Below are 16,201 nucleotides of genomic sequence, written 5' to 3'. Positions count from 1 at the left end.
AAATCCAGAGAATGGACGACACCAAGAATGAACCCTGATGTAAACCATAGAGTTTAGTTCATATTAACGTATCAATATTGGCTCATCAATTGTAGCAGGTGGGGACTTCCCTGGCAGTCCAGTGGTTAAGACTCTGCGCTTCCACGGCAGGAGGCACGGGTTCGATCCCTGGTCGGGGAACTAAGATCCTGCATGCCTCGTGGCACGGCCAAAAAAAAAAAAAAAAAAAAAAAAAATCCAGGAAAGAGCATCTCACCCTGTCAGAGCTGGAAGAGCTCCGAGACCATCTGATCTACCCTCTCACGGTACCGCTGAGGAACCGGAGGCCTGGAGGGTCCCCCATCCCCCAAGACCCGGTGGCACCCTCAGCTGGGTTCAGATGTCCGGGACTCCTCGGCATGCCTCACATGGAGCGGGCCTGCAGCACACTCTCAGACCTGCTCATCTACCCCCATCTCACCCCAGCACGTCCCTGCTTCACACCTTCTCTGACTTCCTGTTCCCCGAAGGGAACCACCCGCCTCCTTAACATGGCACCAGGCTTCCAGGGTCTGGTCCTGAGTTACGTCTCCAGTCCCTCCCCACACGCCCGCTCCAGGCCCCGAAGCACAGAACTGGTCTCCCATTTCCCACCCCCCAGCCCTCCTCTACCTCCCCGCAGGCCTGTGCTCCTCTCCCCTCCCTTCCCCGAGCACCCCATTCAGCCTGCTCCCAGCTGGGCTGCTGTGCCCGCGGGCAGCCCCTGAGAGCCCAGGTCTGGGTCCAGCGTCCTTAGCTTCAGAGCTCTGGGTTTGTATCTGCCGATTTCCCAGTCCTTATTTCCACTGGACTGGAGAGTGCAGACCTGGCCTAGCCCATGGCAGGTGCTTAATGAATATTTATTGACTGAACAGGGTCTATAAATATTCTTATGGGCTCCAAGAAGACAGTATCAATCTCCTTCCCCCAGGCTCCATCCCATCCCCCTTGCCCCAAGCTCTTAAAGCATCCGCTCGTGTTTGGGTTTCTTTATCCCAGCCTCTCGGAGGACCGGGGACCAGAGCTCCCGCAGGCTCTGAACACGTGGATGAGGCACTAAACAGGGCAGGTTGGGCTCCTATGCAGGTAGCTGGGCCCTTCTCTGGCCACTTAACACCGTGCACTGCAGGTACCCAGGGACTGATTTTCCAGCCCAGTGTGGAGACGGTACACTGCCTGCCACAGCAGTTCAACGTGGCCCCAGTGACGCTGCACGCTCTGTGTTAAGCTTTACGGTTTCAGTGCGATCGTGCTCAGCAACCGCCCTCCCTGACAGGTAACCGCTGCTCCCCGGAGCCCTGTTCTGTCTGCTAGAGCAGGCATCTTTCCCTTGGACTTCTCTCTTTATCACCTTGGAAATGCATGGACATTAACTTTTATGCTTTAAATTCAAAATAGACAATAAAATTAGGGGAGCGGGTTAGTGTTAATCTACAGGGCTGCCTGTGGAGGTGATCTGAGCCCTTCAGAGTCCTTGGAGGACTTTCTGAGGTTGTCCTGCCCTCCCTGAGCAGAACTTTCTTCAGCACTCAAGAGAGGGCTATGCTGGGAGGGAAGGCAAATGCCCAAAGGATTGACAACTTCCCTCTGCAATGGAAAGCTTGGCTTGTAGAAGCCAGGGAGGTGCTCCTGGCAAGAGGGTCTGGGGGAATAGGATGGAGCATCTCAGCCCGCCTGCTTGGGGCAGTCCAACCAAGCTTTGTCTACAAACACTTTGGAGGGTGGTGGGGACCAAGGCACGTCAACGGCGCCTAGAGCTGCACTGAGTAAATCACCCATGTGACACCCCCTTTCACAGTGGGGAACAAGTGGAGAGCAGCGGCCATTTGTCAGACGCTTACTGTGCGCTGTCATCCTCACTACAGCCCAGCGGGGGAGGCAGAGGTAAACCATCTCTAGTGTCTGCATGAAGAATTGAGGTCTGGGACGGGGGGCAAGAACTCGTCCAAGTGCACAGCCCGTTAGTGGCACAGGCAGATTTTGAAGCAGGTGACGGCCCGTTCCAAAGCCAGGGCTCTCCCGGGATGCCGCACCACTCTGCAGGGGTTGCCTTGGGACCCAGACGCCCTGGGAGGAGGGCTGCCTAGCATAGCCAGGTGTGGAGGGAGGGAGCAAAGGAGCAGGCGAGGCCTCCAGGCCCCGCAGGCTGTGGCCTGTGAGCCTCTGCATGTCACTCCCAACCGTCCAGGTCTGCTGTGTGCCCGGGGGCAAAACACTTCTGCAGGAATGCAGGAGGCAGTCCTGTCCATGTGCCAGCTGCTGGCATGGCTGTAATTAAGTGGAAAAGGCTCTAAAGAGCCCACACCAGCCAATCACAACCTTGCAATTAAAACAAGCTCCGTGGAAGTGAAGTGTGAAGACATTCTGTGACTTCTGCCTGGCGTGCGCGTGACGGGGAGCCGGTCAGCCGGAAAACTGCTGCCCTGCAGTTCTTGCTAACAGGCACTTGTGTAAACACCTCAGGCTGACGCCTTGGAACATCCCGGTTCTCAGCACGCTCCTGACCGTTGCCCTGGAGATGCCTCCCTCTCCCAAAGCAGAAAGCACTTTAGGCGGGGAAGGCTCTCTCCATCCAATTCACAGTACAGCCCGGTGTGTTCTCATCCCTACTAATTCCTGGGGCAGGGTGAGAATGATTCTCTTTATACCCAGAGGGCCTCCAGGACTGTTACACGAAAACAGCCAGAAGCATGACGTGCCTGGGATAGCATGAGGAGGTTTTCCTGCCACAGAAGCTCACTATAATGAAAAAAAAAAATCATGGCAAACAGTATTTGTGACTGAAACTCTGACGTGGCCAGACACTAAAGGGACTGAGGGGAGGATCCTGGTAATTCGGTTGGACCTCGTCTGACTCTGTCATTGAGCAGGCATTTCCATCCTACCAGCCTCTGTGCTTAGAACAACGTTGACACTAACACCTGGATGTATGTTGCACCTGTGCTACCTGTCTCCCAGGTGTGGGGGGCTGAAGAGGCATCCCTGTGCTCGGCTCACATGCTGCTGCTCTCTGCTTTGGGAGAGCATTTTCTGGAAGGAGGCGAGGCCAGCCCCCAGAGACAGCCTTGCAGGCTTCTTTGGTGGGAAATGAGGCACTTACCTGGTGGTCTCTGAGACACACTGTCCATTTAGAGGGAAGGAGGGGAGGACAGGTGTGGCGTGGAGAAGAGCTGAGACCTGCCCGACAGGGACCCCGGGAAGGCTGCTGGCAGCAGGGGGCAGGAGGCAGGAGGGTGTGGGCTGCCCACAGTGAACTGTGGACCCCGGTCCCACCCAGCCACCTATGCTGTCTGTCTTTCAGCTGACCAGATGGAGTTTAAGCATCCATGAAAACCAGCTTCCGGCACTAAACAATGTTACAATTACCAAACACCTTTACCCACTCGCTCAGCTGTTGCTGCTGGTGGCCCCGCTACCCAGGGCATCGGGCCGGGCATGCCCTTTCCTGTTCCCTCCCTCCTTCAGCCTCTGGTTCTGGTCCTCCGCTGTCTCCATCCCCTGGGATCACTGCCACTGCCCCTCCCTGCCCACCCAAACCCATTCCACTATTGCAGCCACGCTTCAAACTGTCATTTTCTTCTTAATTTTTAATCAGTCTGTGTCGAGAAAAAACAGGATTTGATCAAGCTTCCAGCCCTCACCGCTCTATCAGCATAGCAATTTTGTGGATCAGAGTTTTGATTGTATTTGTCTAAAACCCAGAGGAGAGATGGAATCAGCTCCACAGATCAACATGTATTCGAAGAGACACTTCAAGACTTGGGAAATGTTTTTATCAATCATTTTCTTAGGAACGACACCCAGTGGGCCCCGGGAGGGTGCGGTGCGAATGATGGATGGACAGGTGGGTGAGACAGCCGGAGGCCTGGGAAGCAGGAGCGAAGGGTTGTCTGTCTTCGGAGGCTGCGGACTTCGCAGGACAAAATAAAGGGGGGGAAAAAATCCAACCTCACATTTTATTTGGAGGGGGAGGAATATGTTTTCAGATACAATTTCTGTTTTGGAAAATTAAATCTGTCTGAGTTTGGCAGCGAGGGCAACAACCCTAATAGTTAACTGGAGATGGGCTCACGACTCAGATAAATTGTCAGGTGGGATCTTTTAAAAATGCTGAAACAGGGCTTCCCTGGTGGCGCAGTGGTTGAGAGTCCGCCCGCCGATGCGGGGGACACGGGTTCGTGCCCCGGTCCGCGAAGATCCCACGTGCCGCGGAGCGGCTGGGCCCGTGAGCCATGGCCACTGAGCCTGCGCGTCCGGAGCCTGTGCTCCGCAACGGGAGAGGCCACAACAGTGAGAGGCCCGCGTACGCAAAAAAAAAAAAAAAAAAAAAGCCAAAACAAAACATTACCTTGGTTACTTCTCCACCATGAGATGCTATTTGAACACACTCTGACCATGTGTAAAGTCACAAGATTTAGGCAATGCCATGGATCCGTGCGCTAGACCATGAATACAAATACTGATGATACTTCACCAAAGGACAGCACGGAGGACAGGAGCTCTACTTTCTGAAGAAATTTCCAGCAAGCCGAGTCTGTCTGAGTCTTTCTTTTCCTTTCTCAGTGGAACCGCCACATCCCGCTTTAGTCTTGCCTTGAGCAGAGTTGTCCAGCCCAAGGAAGACTGTCCAAAGGACACCCCAGAATCTTCCTTGGGGAGCCTGCAGGGGGCGCTCTGCTACTCTTCCAGCAGCTCAACACAGACTTCCTGCAGAGTCTGATGCATCCTCATTTGGCGTCCAGAGACAGTTGGAAGCAGATTTTAGAAGCGATTTACATAATGTGGCATGCTTTCAGAGGAGACGGGTAGTAATCGTAAGTCAGCGGGATGTGGGATTTGGTGGGATACGCTTGGAACCGTCTGTCCCATGTTCCGCAGCACAAGATGCACTTAACACCTTCATCCAGGACCACACAGGGTCTCCCCCCATCCTTTTTGTTCCTCACCGGTCTTGGCAAATCCTCAAGTTTCATTTAAAAGCACTGCCACTGCCACTGTTGAGTCCGAGATGTACGATGTGTCACTGTCCCCATGTTGATAAATTAGAAAACTTCCTCCATCCCCCCCAAGCTCTGTCCTCCAGAGGCCTCACTCCAAAGTACAAGGTGCCCATCCCCAAAGGGGCAGCAGAATCATCGGGACTTTTTCCAGTTATGGATCTTCTTCCATTAGAGGGATCTCTGTAAAAGAAGAGATGGTTATTATACTAATACACCAGAAAACACCGCAAAGATCTGGACTCGTGAGTTTTAGTAAAATGTCTACCGTTCCTACAAATCAGCAAGAAGAAGAAAATGCCAAGTTCCACGTATCAGTTAACAAGCAAATAAAGCAACTCCTCTGTACAACATTATTTGCTGGAAAATCTCATACTCAGCTCATAAAAAATAAACGGTTAGGCTTCAACCATGCACCCTAATGGTCATACCAACCGAAAGGTTACAAGTTCAAGTACAGAGAGGCAGGGTGGTACTGGAGAAAAGGAACTCTATGAGGAACCAGGAGACCCCCGTTTCCATGTGCTTACTGCCACTTACTGTCAATATAAGCTGGAATGAGTGCTCTCATTGGTAAAGTGGTGCTGGTGTCCCCTTGCCCCGGGAAACACAGCCCTAATTAGCCTGATGCAGTTTTACTATCTTGCCATGAGCTGCAACCTGCCTTTCCTTGCAGTAGGCACATACACGCCTTTTACTTCACCCCTGATACACATAACCTGTATGTACCCAGAGCTTCTCCAGGGCTGGGCCCTCGTGCCCGCATCTGGGTCTTCCCTTTTAGCACGTGTGTGTTACCTGGATCCCAAGCACCACTTTCAGAAGTCCTGCCTAATTAAGGGAGAAAGAAGAAAACATCCTGGACCATACGGATGCTGTGAAAACCAAGTTCCGCCCACTGTGGCCTTTCTACTTTGGATGGCTTGGTGCTCTTTTATGCCTCCAGAAATTTCAGTTAATGGGCTCATCACTTGTGAGATGATGATCATTTCTTCCAATAACTGGCCTTGCCCACGGCCTCTACATGCAGAGAGATCAAGATGCAATTTAAGCTGAGTGAGACGGTAGCACTGATTTGGCCCTGAGCTGGGAGCAGGGTGGGGCTGTGCAAGGGTGGCCCGGGCCTCGGGGCAAATGCTTACCATCTGCAATGTCAATGCCTGGGCTGGTGGATGCCACCTCCCCCGCCGTGCTGGGAGCTGTGTCAGGGTTGTCGGAAGCGGGGCGGGTGCCCCCTTGGCACGTGGGAGGTGAATACAAACTCTGGAGCAGCTCCGAAGAGCCTGAGACGCTGTCACGGGTTCCTGACTCCCCCGGGCCCGTGTCCGTGTCCCCTGAGCCGGGGTATGCTGGGGGGCTCTGGTCGTCCACGGGTAAGGGGCAGCCCTGGCCCACGGAGGACAGGTACCCTGGGGCTAAGGCACTCAAGCCGCCACTCACAGCCTCGTCATAGGACGGGAGCATGACGGGCACGCCGTCTACCACCACGAAGTCGGGCTCGCTGCTGGAACTCCTGGGAGGCCCCCTGTGGAGAGGAAAGTGGTGCTAATCTGTCAGGCGACAGGTCACCCCGGGAACGAGGCCACAGTGCCCCCCACTGCAGCTGGGGTCCTGGGGGCTGCGGAGCCCTGGGAGGAGGCGGTGCAGGAGACCCAGCCTCCCTGCCCGGTCCCCTCTGGCAGACGCTGCGTCCACCAGGGCCACACTCTGGACGGGAGAGGTTTTCTCCTCCTGCTTCCCTCCTGGCCTCTTGCCGCTTCTGGGCTCCAGTATCTCCTCATACTTCCTTCTTCCCCCCATTGGACCTCTGGCCTTGGCCTTATGGTCATAAACCTGAGAACAGGGGACTCTGTGGCCCGTTCCAACCGAGCACCCCAATGTGCCCCTGCAGTGTCCCTGAGGAAGCCTGTTGGAAACGGAACAGTACCATTAAAAGCTTGGGAAACCGTGGACCCTGATGCCCCTTTCATTTACCCCTGTGCTTCGTGTTTGTTTTCTGCTACGGTATAAAAATCATTCACTTTTAGTCAAGACAGAAAAACAACAACAACAGAAAAAGAAGGAACTCTGAACACCATCTCACTACCTGTTCCGGGTCTGTGGGCTCACAGCTGCCCCCCGACCCAGCAGCCACCTGAACCTAAGCTCCGCCTGTGCTGCCCAGAGCGGGGGTTCCCTTACGCTGACACACACGCGGCTTGCAGGATCTTAGTTCCCCAACCAGGGATCGAACCTGGCAGTGGGAGCTCCAGGTCCTAACCGCTGGACCGCCAGGGAATACCCTAGGGACCATTTTTAAAACATCTTAATAGTTAGTCTCTATCCTGGAAACTTTGTTCCCAAGCCTATGTAGAAAAATAGCTCCACAGGCCACGTTCAAGTGCTCCAGTGTACTATAAATCACAATATGTAGTTCAGCTTTCTCCTTATAACCCTTAGGTCTTCTTTCGATAGTCTAATTGCTCAATGATAGGACATGGTCCCTTGACCCATAAATAATAACGGGGAAGACAGAGAGAGCGGATGGCAGGTTGGAGAGGAAAGAAGATTCTGTCACCTCAGCTGGAGCTTGGCTGTGGCCCCAGGACGGTGTGCACACACTCTGGGCCTGGCGTGGATGCAGGCGCACACCCACCCCCGACCTAGCACACTTTCACGGCTGGGAGAGTGGGGTGCTTGTAGGTTGGGGGGCTCCTGCCGCCAGGTGGGGGCATTGCTATGTGGGATGAGGCTGTCCTGGGGGCGGGAGGTTGAGGGGAAAAGGTGCGTGGTGCTTTCTTCAGCAGCCCCGCCTGCTTCCCACCCCCGCGCCTGGCTGGGAGTGTGAGAGGCACGAGTGAGTTTCCTGGAGGGCGGAGTGGGAAGCGGTGAGTCCCCGGGAGACGCCTCCTCCACTAAGCAACACGCTCTTTGCCAGAGGCGTGGTACACACGACCCTGGGGGCCAGTTTGTCCCTGTGTCAGAAACAAATGCTCTTTTCTGAAGCATGAGGTCCCCAAATGAGAAGACTCTGACATGGGCACAGGAATCCAAGGAGGTACTTGATTCCCTTGGGAGCCCTGGCTGCTAGCATCCTATGATGTTCGGTGCCCTGACTTCCTTTTCACGTTCACAAACTTATCCCTGTGCTTTCTTTCTTTTTTTTAAAATAAATTTATTTATTTATTTATTTTTGGCTGCGTCGGGTCTCCGCTGCTGCGTGCGGGCTTTCTCTAGTTGCGGCGAGCCGGGGTTACTCTCCGCTGTGGCGCGCCGGCTCTTCATTGCGGTGGCCCCTCCCGTTGCTGAGCACGGGCTCTAGGGTGCATGGGTTTAGTCACTCCGCAGCATGCGGGATCCTCCCGGACCGGGGTTCGAACCCGCGTTCCCTGAATCGGCAGGGGGATTCCCAGCCACTGCGCCACCAGGGAAGCCCATCCCTGTGCTTTCTAAATGACTTCTCCTTCCAGGAACAGTGACCTGCCAGCAGCAGTGCTGGGTGGCTCTTGGTTCCGAAGGCGCTGGTGTGCTCGGTTCTGGGCAAGGGGCCAGCGTCGGAGGGGCAGGGCAACAGGCTGCCCTGGGCACTGAGAGGACCAGACCGCCTCTGAGGGACTTTGACAAGCTCCTCTCTGGTGATGACGACAGGGAGGATGAAGACACTGACCCAAGCTCCCCTGTGCAGCCCAGGAGGATGGAGACTGCCCCCCGCCCCGCCCCCGCCCACCCACAGGTCCCACTCCAAGAGCTCAGACCCTACTTGGAGGCAGCAGCTCACCAGCCCTGTCCTGGCTTCCCATCCAGAGCCTTTTCTCCTTCCTGACACTTGCCACGGTTCTGCACACCGGTTTTGAACCTCTGTTGGGTCACGCACTTTGGACCTTGTCCCTAATTACGTCTGTGTATTTCTTACCCTCCCTGTGGCCTGGAAGCTCCAAGGTACGTAACTCTAGAGCTGCAGGCACATAGTGGGCAATGGGGGGACCCCTGGGGGTGGGAGGTGCAGGGTATGCAGCCCTGACTGTGCTCCCCTTCTCTGCACCCCCTACAATGCCTGCCTCGAGAATGTTTATCCCGGGAAGGAGGGAGATAGGGGCTTACGGGTGGCGGGGCAGAAAGAGGGAAATGAGTCTGTCTCCAGCTTGGTGTTCTGACCCCAGACACCCCAAAACCTCCCAGGCGAATGTTTTTGCTTTCTCCCCTATTCCCCCTTAGAAGCTCAACTCTGCACTCATCAAGGCTGACCATCCTTTCTCCTTGCTGCCTAAGGTGGCTGCACTGAGCCTGACCCAGGGTGGCCATGGGCTGCACTGACCTGGGGGGAAAGTGGGCCTTGAACTTGGTCTGGAACATCCTGGCCAGGATGACAAGCAACAGCAGTAGCAGCACGCTGGTCGCCGTGAACGCCACGATCTTCCACGTGGTCAGGAGGGTCTCGTGGGTGCTGGGCCACGTTTGCTCTGCCGTGAGAGAGGACAAAGCAGCTGTGACGTTCCCAGGCCATGACGGGCGCTGGGTTCCTGTGTGCTCGTCTGAGGGATTTGCCTTCTCTACTTCTCCGCACTCCACCTGCACTGGTTCACGTTACCCCCAGATGCGCTGTGTTAACAAATGCTTTCCCCGCCCCCCTTTGCTGCCTCCAGGGCAGCCATCACCCCTGCTTGGGGCAGGTGGCCGTGGCCACACCTGGAAAAAGCCGGGGCAAGCAGGCTGGACCGGGGTGGGCAGGAGATGCTGGGCGGATGTGCACGGGTGGTCAGTACCCGGGTGCTCTGAGACCAGGGGTGAGGACGGTTTGCTAGTAATTTGTTATTAAGTAGGAAGCACTGACACTTGCACGTGGCTTACGTTTTCAGAAGTGAGAGCAGGCTTTACCCATCATCATATCATCTGTGTTCTGATATGCATCTTGGAGTGGAAGAGAAAGGCTGAGCCATGCATCGCTTGGGTCACACCCATGGGCCTGTGTCCTTGTCAGTGGAAGGGGGCAAGGCTGGGAGAAGACAGAGTGCACAGAGGCCAGGTCCTTCCATGGTTGCTAGGGGTCTAGGGACCCGTTCAGAGGGTCAGCATTGTAACATGGGCATGGGCGGGTTAATACTCCTGACCCTCTGAACAGGGTTTGGAAGCATCAGCCGCATGTATCCACAAAGATGAGTTTCTATATCCAGTCCCTAACACCGCGTGTGACGGGGGAGGGCGTGTGGGAGGAGGGACGGGGCTCAGGACACAGCCACCCGCCACTGTGAGTAGTTGGAACCTGGACCATCCAGGGACGGCCTCGACGTGCTCACCTGACTTGATGCAGTAGACTTGATAGGAAGGAAACCACTCCCCGTACTGGCAGGTGATGTATTTGTAATCACTGGTGAGGCTGTAGCCGGGATCGCAGTAGAACTCCACCACGGTTCCGTGGTTGTAGCGCTCACATGGCCGCGGGTGGCAGATGAAATCTCCGTGACTCACCATGGGAGGTAGCGGACAGACTTGGGCAGTGGGGGAGAATAAGAGTTTCAGAACCACATGCTTATCCCGTCTGGACCCTCAAAACAGAGACTGAGCTCGGAGAACACATCCCTCAGAGATGCACTGATACGTGAATCATCGGACTAGTGATGATTAGCTGTCCCCGTGACAGTCCCTTCGTCTGTCCCTTCACGTGAGGTCAGACGGAAGCCTGCAGTAAGATTCTGAGCATTGCCGCTGTCACGTGGCATTATAAAGTACATCGTAAAAGAGAGGTTTGTTTTACACCGCAAAGAGTATGCCTACTTACTAGACAGTGTTAAGCTGCTCTATTAATAATGCATGCTATTATATGCCAGACAACCTAGTAAATACAACTGAGATATTTATGGACAAAATCTTCGCTGAAAGGAACAGCTAATCTGAGCCTGTTCCTGTGGCTATGGGAGAAATTTGGGACCATCCAAATCCCTGGGTGTGCCTAACCTGATCCTCAGATGCCCTCCTGGGGTTTGGCCAATGCTGGCTCCGTGCAGGCCCAGGCCACAGCCTCCCAGTCATAGGCCCCCTGGCCAGCACGGAGGAGCCTCGGGGCCTGGGCCTGGTTTGCCACCAATATGCTACGTGACCTTACAGAGGTCACTTAACCAAACGTAAGCCTTGATTTTCTCCTCTGTAAAATGGAAGTTTATTCTACCCTTGATCGTGTTTTATGGTTTTTCTAACCCTCATATTCTATGATTTTAGGGGAAGAAAAAGTTGTTTTCAGTTGCCTCTCTTGAACCCAAACTCTGGGTTGACAGGTAAGAACGGTTCTATCTTTGGGTCCAGAAAGATGGTTTTCGTGGAGTTTAGTGCTTGTTCACTGATTCCCACAAAGAGCCCTCTTTCCGGGACGAGGCCTCAGAACCGCCCTTAAACACTCCTCAAGAAACAATCAAAGCCCAGACTACCGATGCCAGCTTCAAACCCACACCTATGGAGACCGCTACGAGCTTTGACCAAAAAAGGGAGACAGTTAACTGTTGAGCCTCTTCCCAGGGGTACCCAAGCGCTGGGCAGTGGAGACCCACAGGCAGGCCTCAGAGCTCTCCCCACGCAGCCGCATCTGCAGGGAGCTGCCCGTCCCACACGGGCCGTGGGAATGTGTGTCGGGAGCCCTCATCTGGCAGCAACCCGGGCGCTGGGGCTGGTCAGCAAGGTGGGCCCACCCAGTGGGGGTGTCCCACGGCTTGGGGCCAAGAGGCTCTTTACAGACGCTCTCTCTCATCCTGCAAACGATGCCACGAGGCAGATCTTGCTGGCTCTTTTCAGAGTCAGGGAAACAGAAACTCAGAGAGGTCAAGGTCGGGCTTCCCTGGTGGCGCAGTGGTTGGGAGTCCGCCTGCCGATGCAGGGGACACGGGTTCGTGCCGGTCCGGGAAGATCCCACATGCTGCGGAGCGGCTGGGCCCGTGAGCCATGGCCGCTGAGCCTGCGCGTCCGGAGCCTGTGCTCCACAACGGGAGAGGCCACAGCAGTGACAGGCCCGCGTACCGCAAAAAAAAAAAAAAAAAAAAAAAAAATTAAAATTAAGAGAGGTCAAGGTCTCCAGGAGCAGCTGGAGGAGTGGGTAGGAGCTCGGGCTGAGTTCTGCCTCAGCTCCTCACCAGCCGGATGACCCTGAACAAGTTGCTTCTCATCTCCGAGCTTCAGTGGCCTCATCTGTAAAGTGGGAGCATCTGAGGGTTATTCTGGGGAAGGCTGGTCTCAGTTCCGAGCTGACGTGATGTAAGTGGGCGGTCAGGGATAACCAGGAACCGGGCATCTACAGAGAGGGGTCGTAACGAGGCAATTGCTTCCGCAGGTGATGGAAAAACCTACGTGGATGATGAGGCCCCTGAGATGAGCAGCAGCAGGGAAGCCACTACTGCCCCTGGGCGGGTGGGACGGAGGTGTGCTAGTGGCCGGGCCCCCGTGTAAGTTGGAGCCACGGAGGTGATCCTGTAGGAGATGGAGGCCGCGGAAACTCAGGCACTGCTGGAGATGCCCCGGGGCAGCGAGGCACCTGCCCTCACTCCCTCTGGACAAAGCCGGCGAGGAGCCCGCGGACCGGGGGGTGGTGGTGCAGGGGAAGGGCCAGGACTGGGTCTGAGGTCCACGGGCCCAGAGCGTTCTCCATGAATGGCGGCTGGCAGGTGACTGCGCCTCGGGTCCCACAGGTAGACACTGGTACAGTCGGGACCGGAGCTCTGGCTTTCCGCCAGCCCAGGGCATCTCCCGTCCCAGCAGATGCATGCCCTCCACAGAGTTGCCCATGGCCACAGAGTCCCGTCACCCAGTGCATTTCTAGTTCCACAAACTGGGGCTCCTGCTAAATTCACTCCCTCCAGGGTGTTCCATGAGCATCCCCAGTAGGTGATCAAGACAGCAGGAGAGGAAAGGGAAGGGAACGACGAGAAGGAGGGAGAGAGAAAAGGTACCAGCAGCATTGAGCTGGTCCTGGGATGCCAGCAGGGGTTTGCAGCAAGGGCCCTTCCTTCCCCAAAGGCCCCTCTGTGCAGAGCACAGGGAGGGAAGTGTCCGGCTCCCTGCCCAGTGAGGGAGGCCACTGGGCTCTCAGAGCCACCTTCCTGGGCTGAAGGAGGCCCTGCCTTCCAGAGTGAAGGGGAGGTTCGATGTCCGCTGTGCGGCCAGCCTGACAGGAATATCTTCCACTCTGGAGGCCTCCAGGGCTTCTGGGCTCATGTGGCCACAGGGGGTCCCCCCCTCCTCTGCACCTCCCATGAGTGCCCCCCAGCACTGCAGCGGCTCACGGGAGGCTGGACCTTTGCTGCGAGAGTAGGTCCTTTCCACGGTCAAGAGCGGCAGGACTCTCCTCCTAGCTGCCCTCCAGACAAATGCCCGGGAGTCCCCACAGGGTGAGAAAATCGCCAGAGCATTTTCAAGGCCCAGAGAACGTCATGAGAGGTCGGAAGAAGCCCTGTAAATATATACATGCAAGTTTGTTATGGCGACTAAAAATCGGCATTCTCCACCTGGTTCTACAAGAATGAAGTCACTAAGCCACTGGAGTCGCTGACCTTCAACACCCCGTGAAAGGAGTTCGGGGTGGAGATCAGGAATGAGGCGCTCTGTACTCTGGGGAAAATTGGCAGAACAGGCCTTCAGACAGTTAGATATTTTCAGGAGATTTTATGAGCCCAATTTCTTGCACCTTCTCACATCTAGGAAAGCACTAAAACCATTCATGGAGACGTCTCCTTGTGACTAGCTGCAGCCTTCTGCCAAGATGTGAGCTTGACTGTATGTATCCCCCGTCACCAAAATCACATGTGTACCGCCCTCCTCCCACCTCTTCGGAGCAGTTCCTCAGAGCCATCTGAGAGCCTGTCTCCCAGGCTATAGTCTTCATCTGGCCCCACATAAAACAACTCACAGCTCTCATGTTGTGCAGTTTTTTCCACCTGACAGTTTTCAGCAGCATTTTTCCTCACTTGGAGGATAAAGGACTGTTCAAATCATTGCCTTAACCCTGAGGCAGGTGGTCTCTGATGTGCTAAGGAAGGCCTGGGCTGACCGGACCCTGCATTTGACAAGGGAGGGGGGTGGTACAGCGTGTGCAGCCTGGCACGGGCATGGAGGGCCCCAAATTCATGTTCAAATCCCAGCTCTATACCGCTGAGTTGGGGGCAGGGTGTTAGGCAGCTTGTTTAACTTCTGGGGGTTTTAGCTTCCCTGTCCGTGTAGTCAGGGCAACAATTCCTAACTCCTCGGGTTGTCGCGAGGATTAGAAAGCCTGGAACGCAGTAGGCACTTAATAAATAACAGCGCTTAGTATTACTGGTGCCTGAACTTGCTGCGTGCCCGTGCTGTACAATCAGGATACGTGGATTGCACCAGGCCGGCCCCAAACGTTCCTGGAGGGAATCTGGAAGCATCTCACTGGCAGGTTTTCTCAGAGGTCAGATAAAAACCACCCACGGTAGAGGCTTTGATTCTGAGACTGTCATAATCGGTTGCTAATAGAGATGCATTTGTCCCCTAAGTGGAAACATTTATCTTCACACTGTGCAGTGTTTCTAGTGATTGCACCTGGCCGGCCATTAGCTTTGCTGCAAGGAAACCCCCCCCTCACCCGTGCATCCTGGTAGGGGTAGAGGGTCGGGAGTGTTCTTTAAACTTGGAAGGAACAGCCAATCAAAGTGTTAATTATAAATTTGGGAAGCTTATTTTATTTTTTAATAACTCTCTTTTTTTTAAAATTATGTACTTATTTATGGCTGTGTTGGGTCTTCGTTGCTGCACATGGGCTTTCTCTAGTTGTGGCGAGTGGGGGCTACTCTTCATTGTGGTGCACGGGCTTCTCATTGCAGTGGCTTCTCTTGTTGTGGAGCACGGGCTCTAGGTGCGTGGGCTTCAGTAGCTGTGGCTTGCGGACTCTAGAGCGCAGGCTCAGTAGTTGTGGCGCACGGGCTTAGTTGCCCCACAGCATGTGGGATCTTCCCGGACCAGGGCTCGAACCCGTGTCCCCTGCATTGGCAGGCGGATTCCCAACCACTGCGCCACCAAGGAAGCCCTGCTCATTTCTTAATTCATTTACTTAACACACAGTTTTTGGACAACCACTGAAACTAGATAATGCATTGATCCCACCCTCCTGGGGCTTACTAAAGACAGATGATAAGTAAACAAATGAATATTGATGTGTCTGGGTGAGGCCTTTCCTCTCTCTCTTGAAAAACACCATCAACTCTCACACACAGCAGGTGGCCTGGGCGACCTGCCCCCACCTCCCGAGAGGCCTGGAAGTGACTGGGACCAAAGGGAGCCGGATATTCTTTTAGGCACAAGAAGATCCAAAATGTAAGTTGGTCCTGGCAGGGGATTAAAGAACCAGGGATGCAAAAGCTTTAAAAAGGCCAGACCACATCTGTGGAGAGATGGGTGATGGAGACGGGTCAGAGGACAGCGGCTGTGTGCACCCCAAGCCGGAGAAACCGAGGATACCCCAGACGCCAGAGCAGCAAGGGCAAGGGCCCTGATCTAGGACAGGTGGTCGAGGGACATGTGGGGAGGAACATCCCGGGCAGAGGGGATGACGCACGTGAGGGCAAGCTGGAGGCATGAAGGGAGGAGGGGGGTGGTGGCCGTGTGTGACCAGAGAGGGGAGGGGCTGCACACGGGAGGGTGCAGAGGCAACAGGGCAGTGTGTAGGCAGCTCCGTGGGCCCCGTGGCCGGAAGCTGAGATTTTACCCACGTGTCAGGGACGCTGTAAAGAGCCGGTATAGACCTGTTTTCACAAGGAAGCTCTAGCTGCTCTGTGGAGGCTAGGAAGCAGGGATGGAGGTGAGGAGGCTGTCAGGTGGCTGCTGCCACAACCAGGTGAGAGAGGATGGTGTCTTGGACCAGGACAGTGGCAGTGACATGGTGATCAGGAGAGCGATGGGACCTATTTAGAACTATCTGTTTCTACAATAGGATTTGCTGAGAGATGGAATTTGGGGGCCATGGGAAGAATCAAGGATGACCCCCAGATTTCTGCCATTAGCACCCAGGCAGATGGTGATGCCATTTCACCACATCAGGTTTTTGTTTGTTTGTTTGTTTGGTGGGAAGGGAGAGGTAGTGAGAGTCTGGGCTGCCAGTGAGACAGTCATCCAAGTATTCATCAGGCAGCAGGAGAAAGCGCCTGGGGTCAGTAAAGAACTCAGGCATCGGGGAGCTCCCCGGTTGCCTAGCGGTCAGGATTCTGGGCTTT

The 16,201-nt window shown here is 55.0% G+C and overlaps 1 protein-coding gene across 3 annotated transcripts in view; it reads right to left on the bottom strand.

Annotated features, from left to right (window-relative positions):
* Positions 1–2,765: 2,765 nt before the first annotated feature.
* SUSD4 (sushi domain containing 4) overlaps positions 2,766–16,201 on the bottom strand; it is a 121,132-nt gene continuing 107,696 nt past the window's right edge. For 2 of the 3 annotated variants that reach the window (XM_004271003.3, XM_049705815.1), the window contains exons 6-9: positions 10,289–10,480; positions 9,310–9,454; positions 6,158–6,540; positions 2,766–5,198 (exon numbers count right to left, since the gene is read on the bottom strand). In XM_004271003.3, the coding sequence (XP_004271051.1) occupies positions 5,170–5,198; positions 6,158–6,540; positions 9,310–9,454; positions 10,289–10,480 (749 nt within the window). In that variant the 3' untranslated portion in view covers positions 2,766–5,169. The remainder of the gene's footprint in view (positions 5,199–6,157; positions 6,541–9,309; positions 9,455–10,288; positions 10,481–16,201) is intronic. The other variant, XM_033430421.2, reaches the window with a different exon arrangement.

Source organism: Orcinus orca, chromosome 1, assembly GCF_937001465.1.
Source record: "Orcinus orca chromosome 1, mOrcOrc1.1, whole genome shotgun sequence".
Lineage (NCBI taxonomy): Eukaryota > Metazoa > Chordata > Mammalia > Artiodactyla > Delphinidae > Orcinus > Orcinus orca.
Note: the sequence above shows the minus strand (reverse complement) of the source record. Positions and strands in the feature narration are given on the sequence as shown.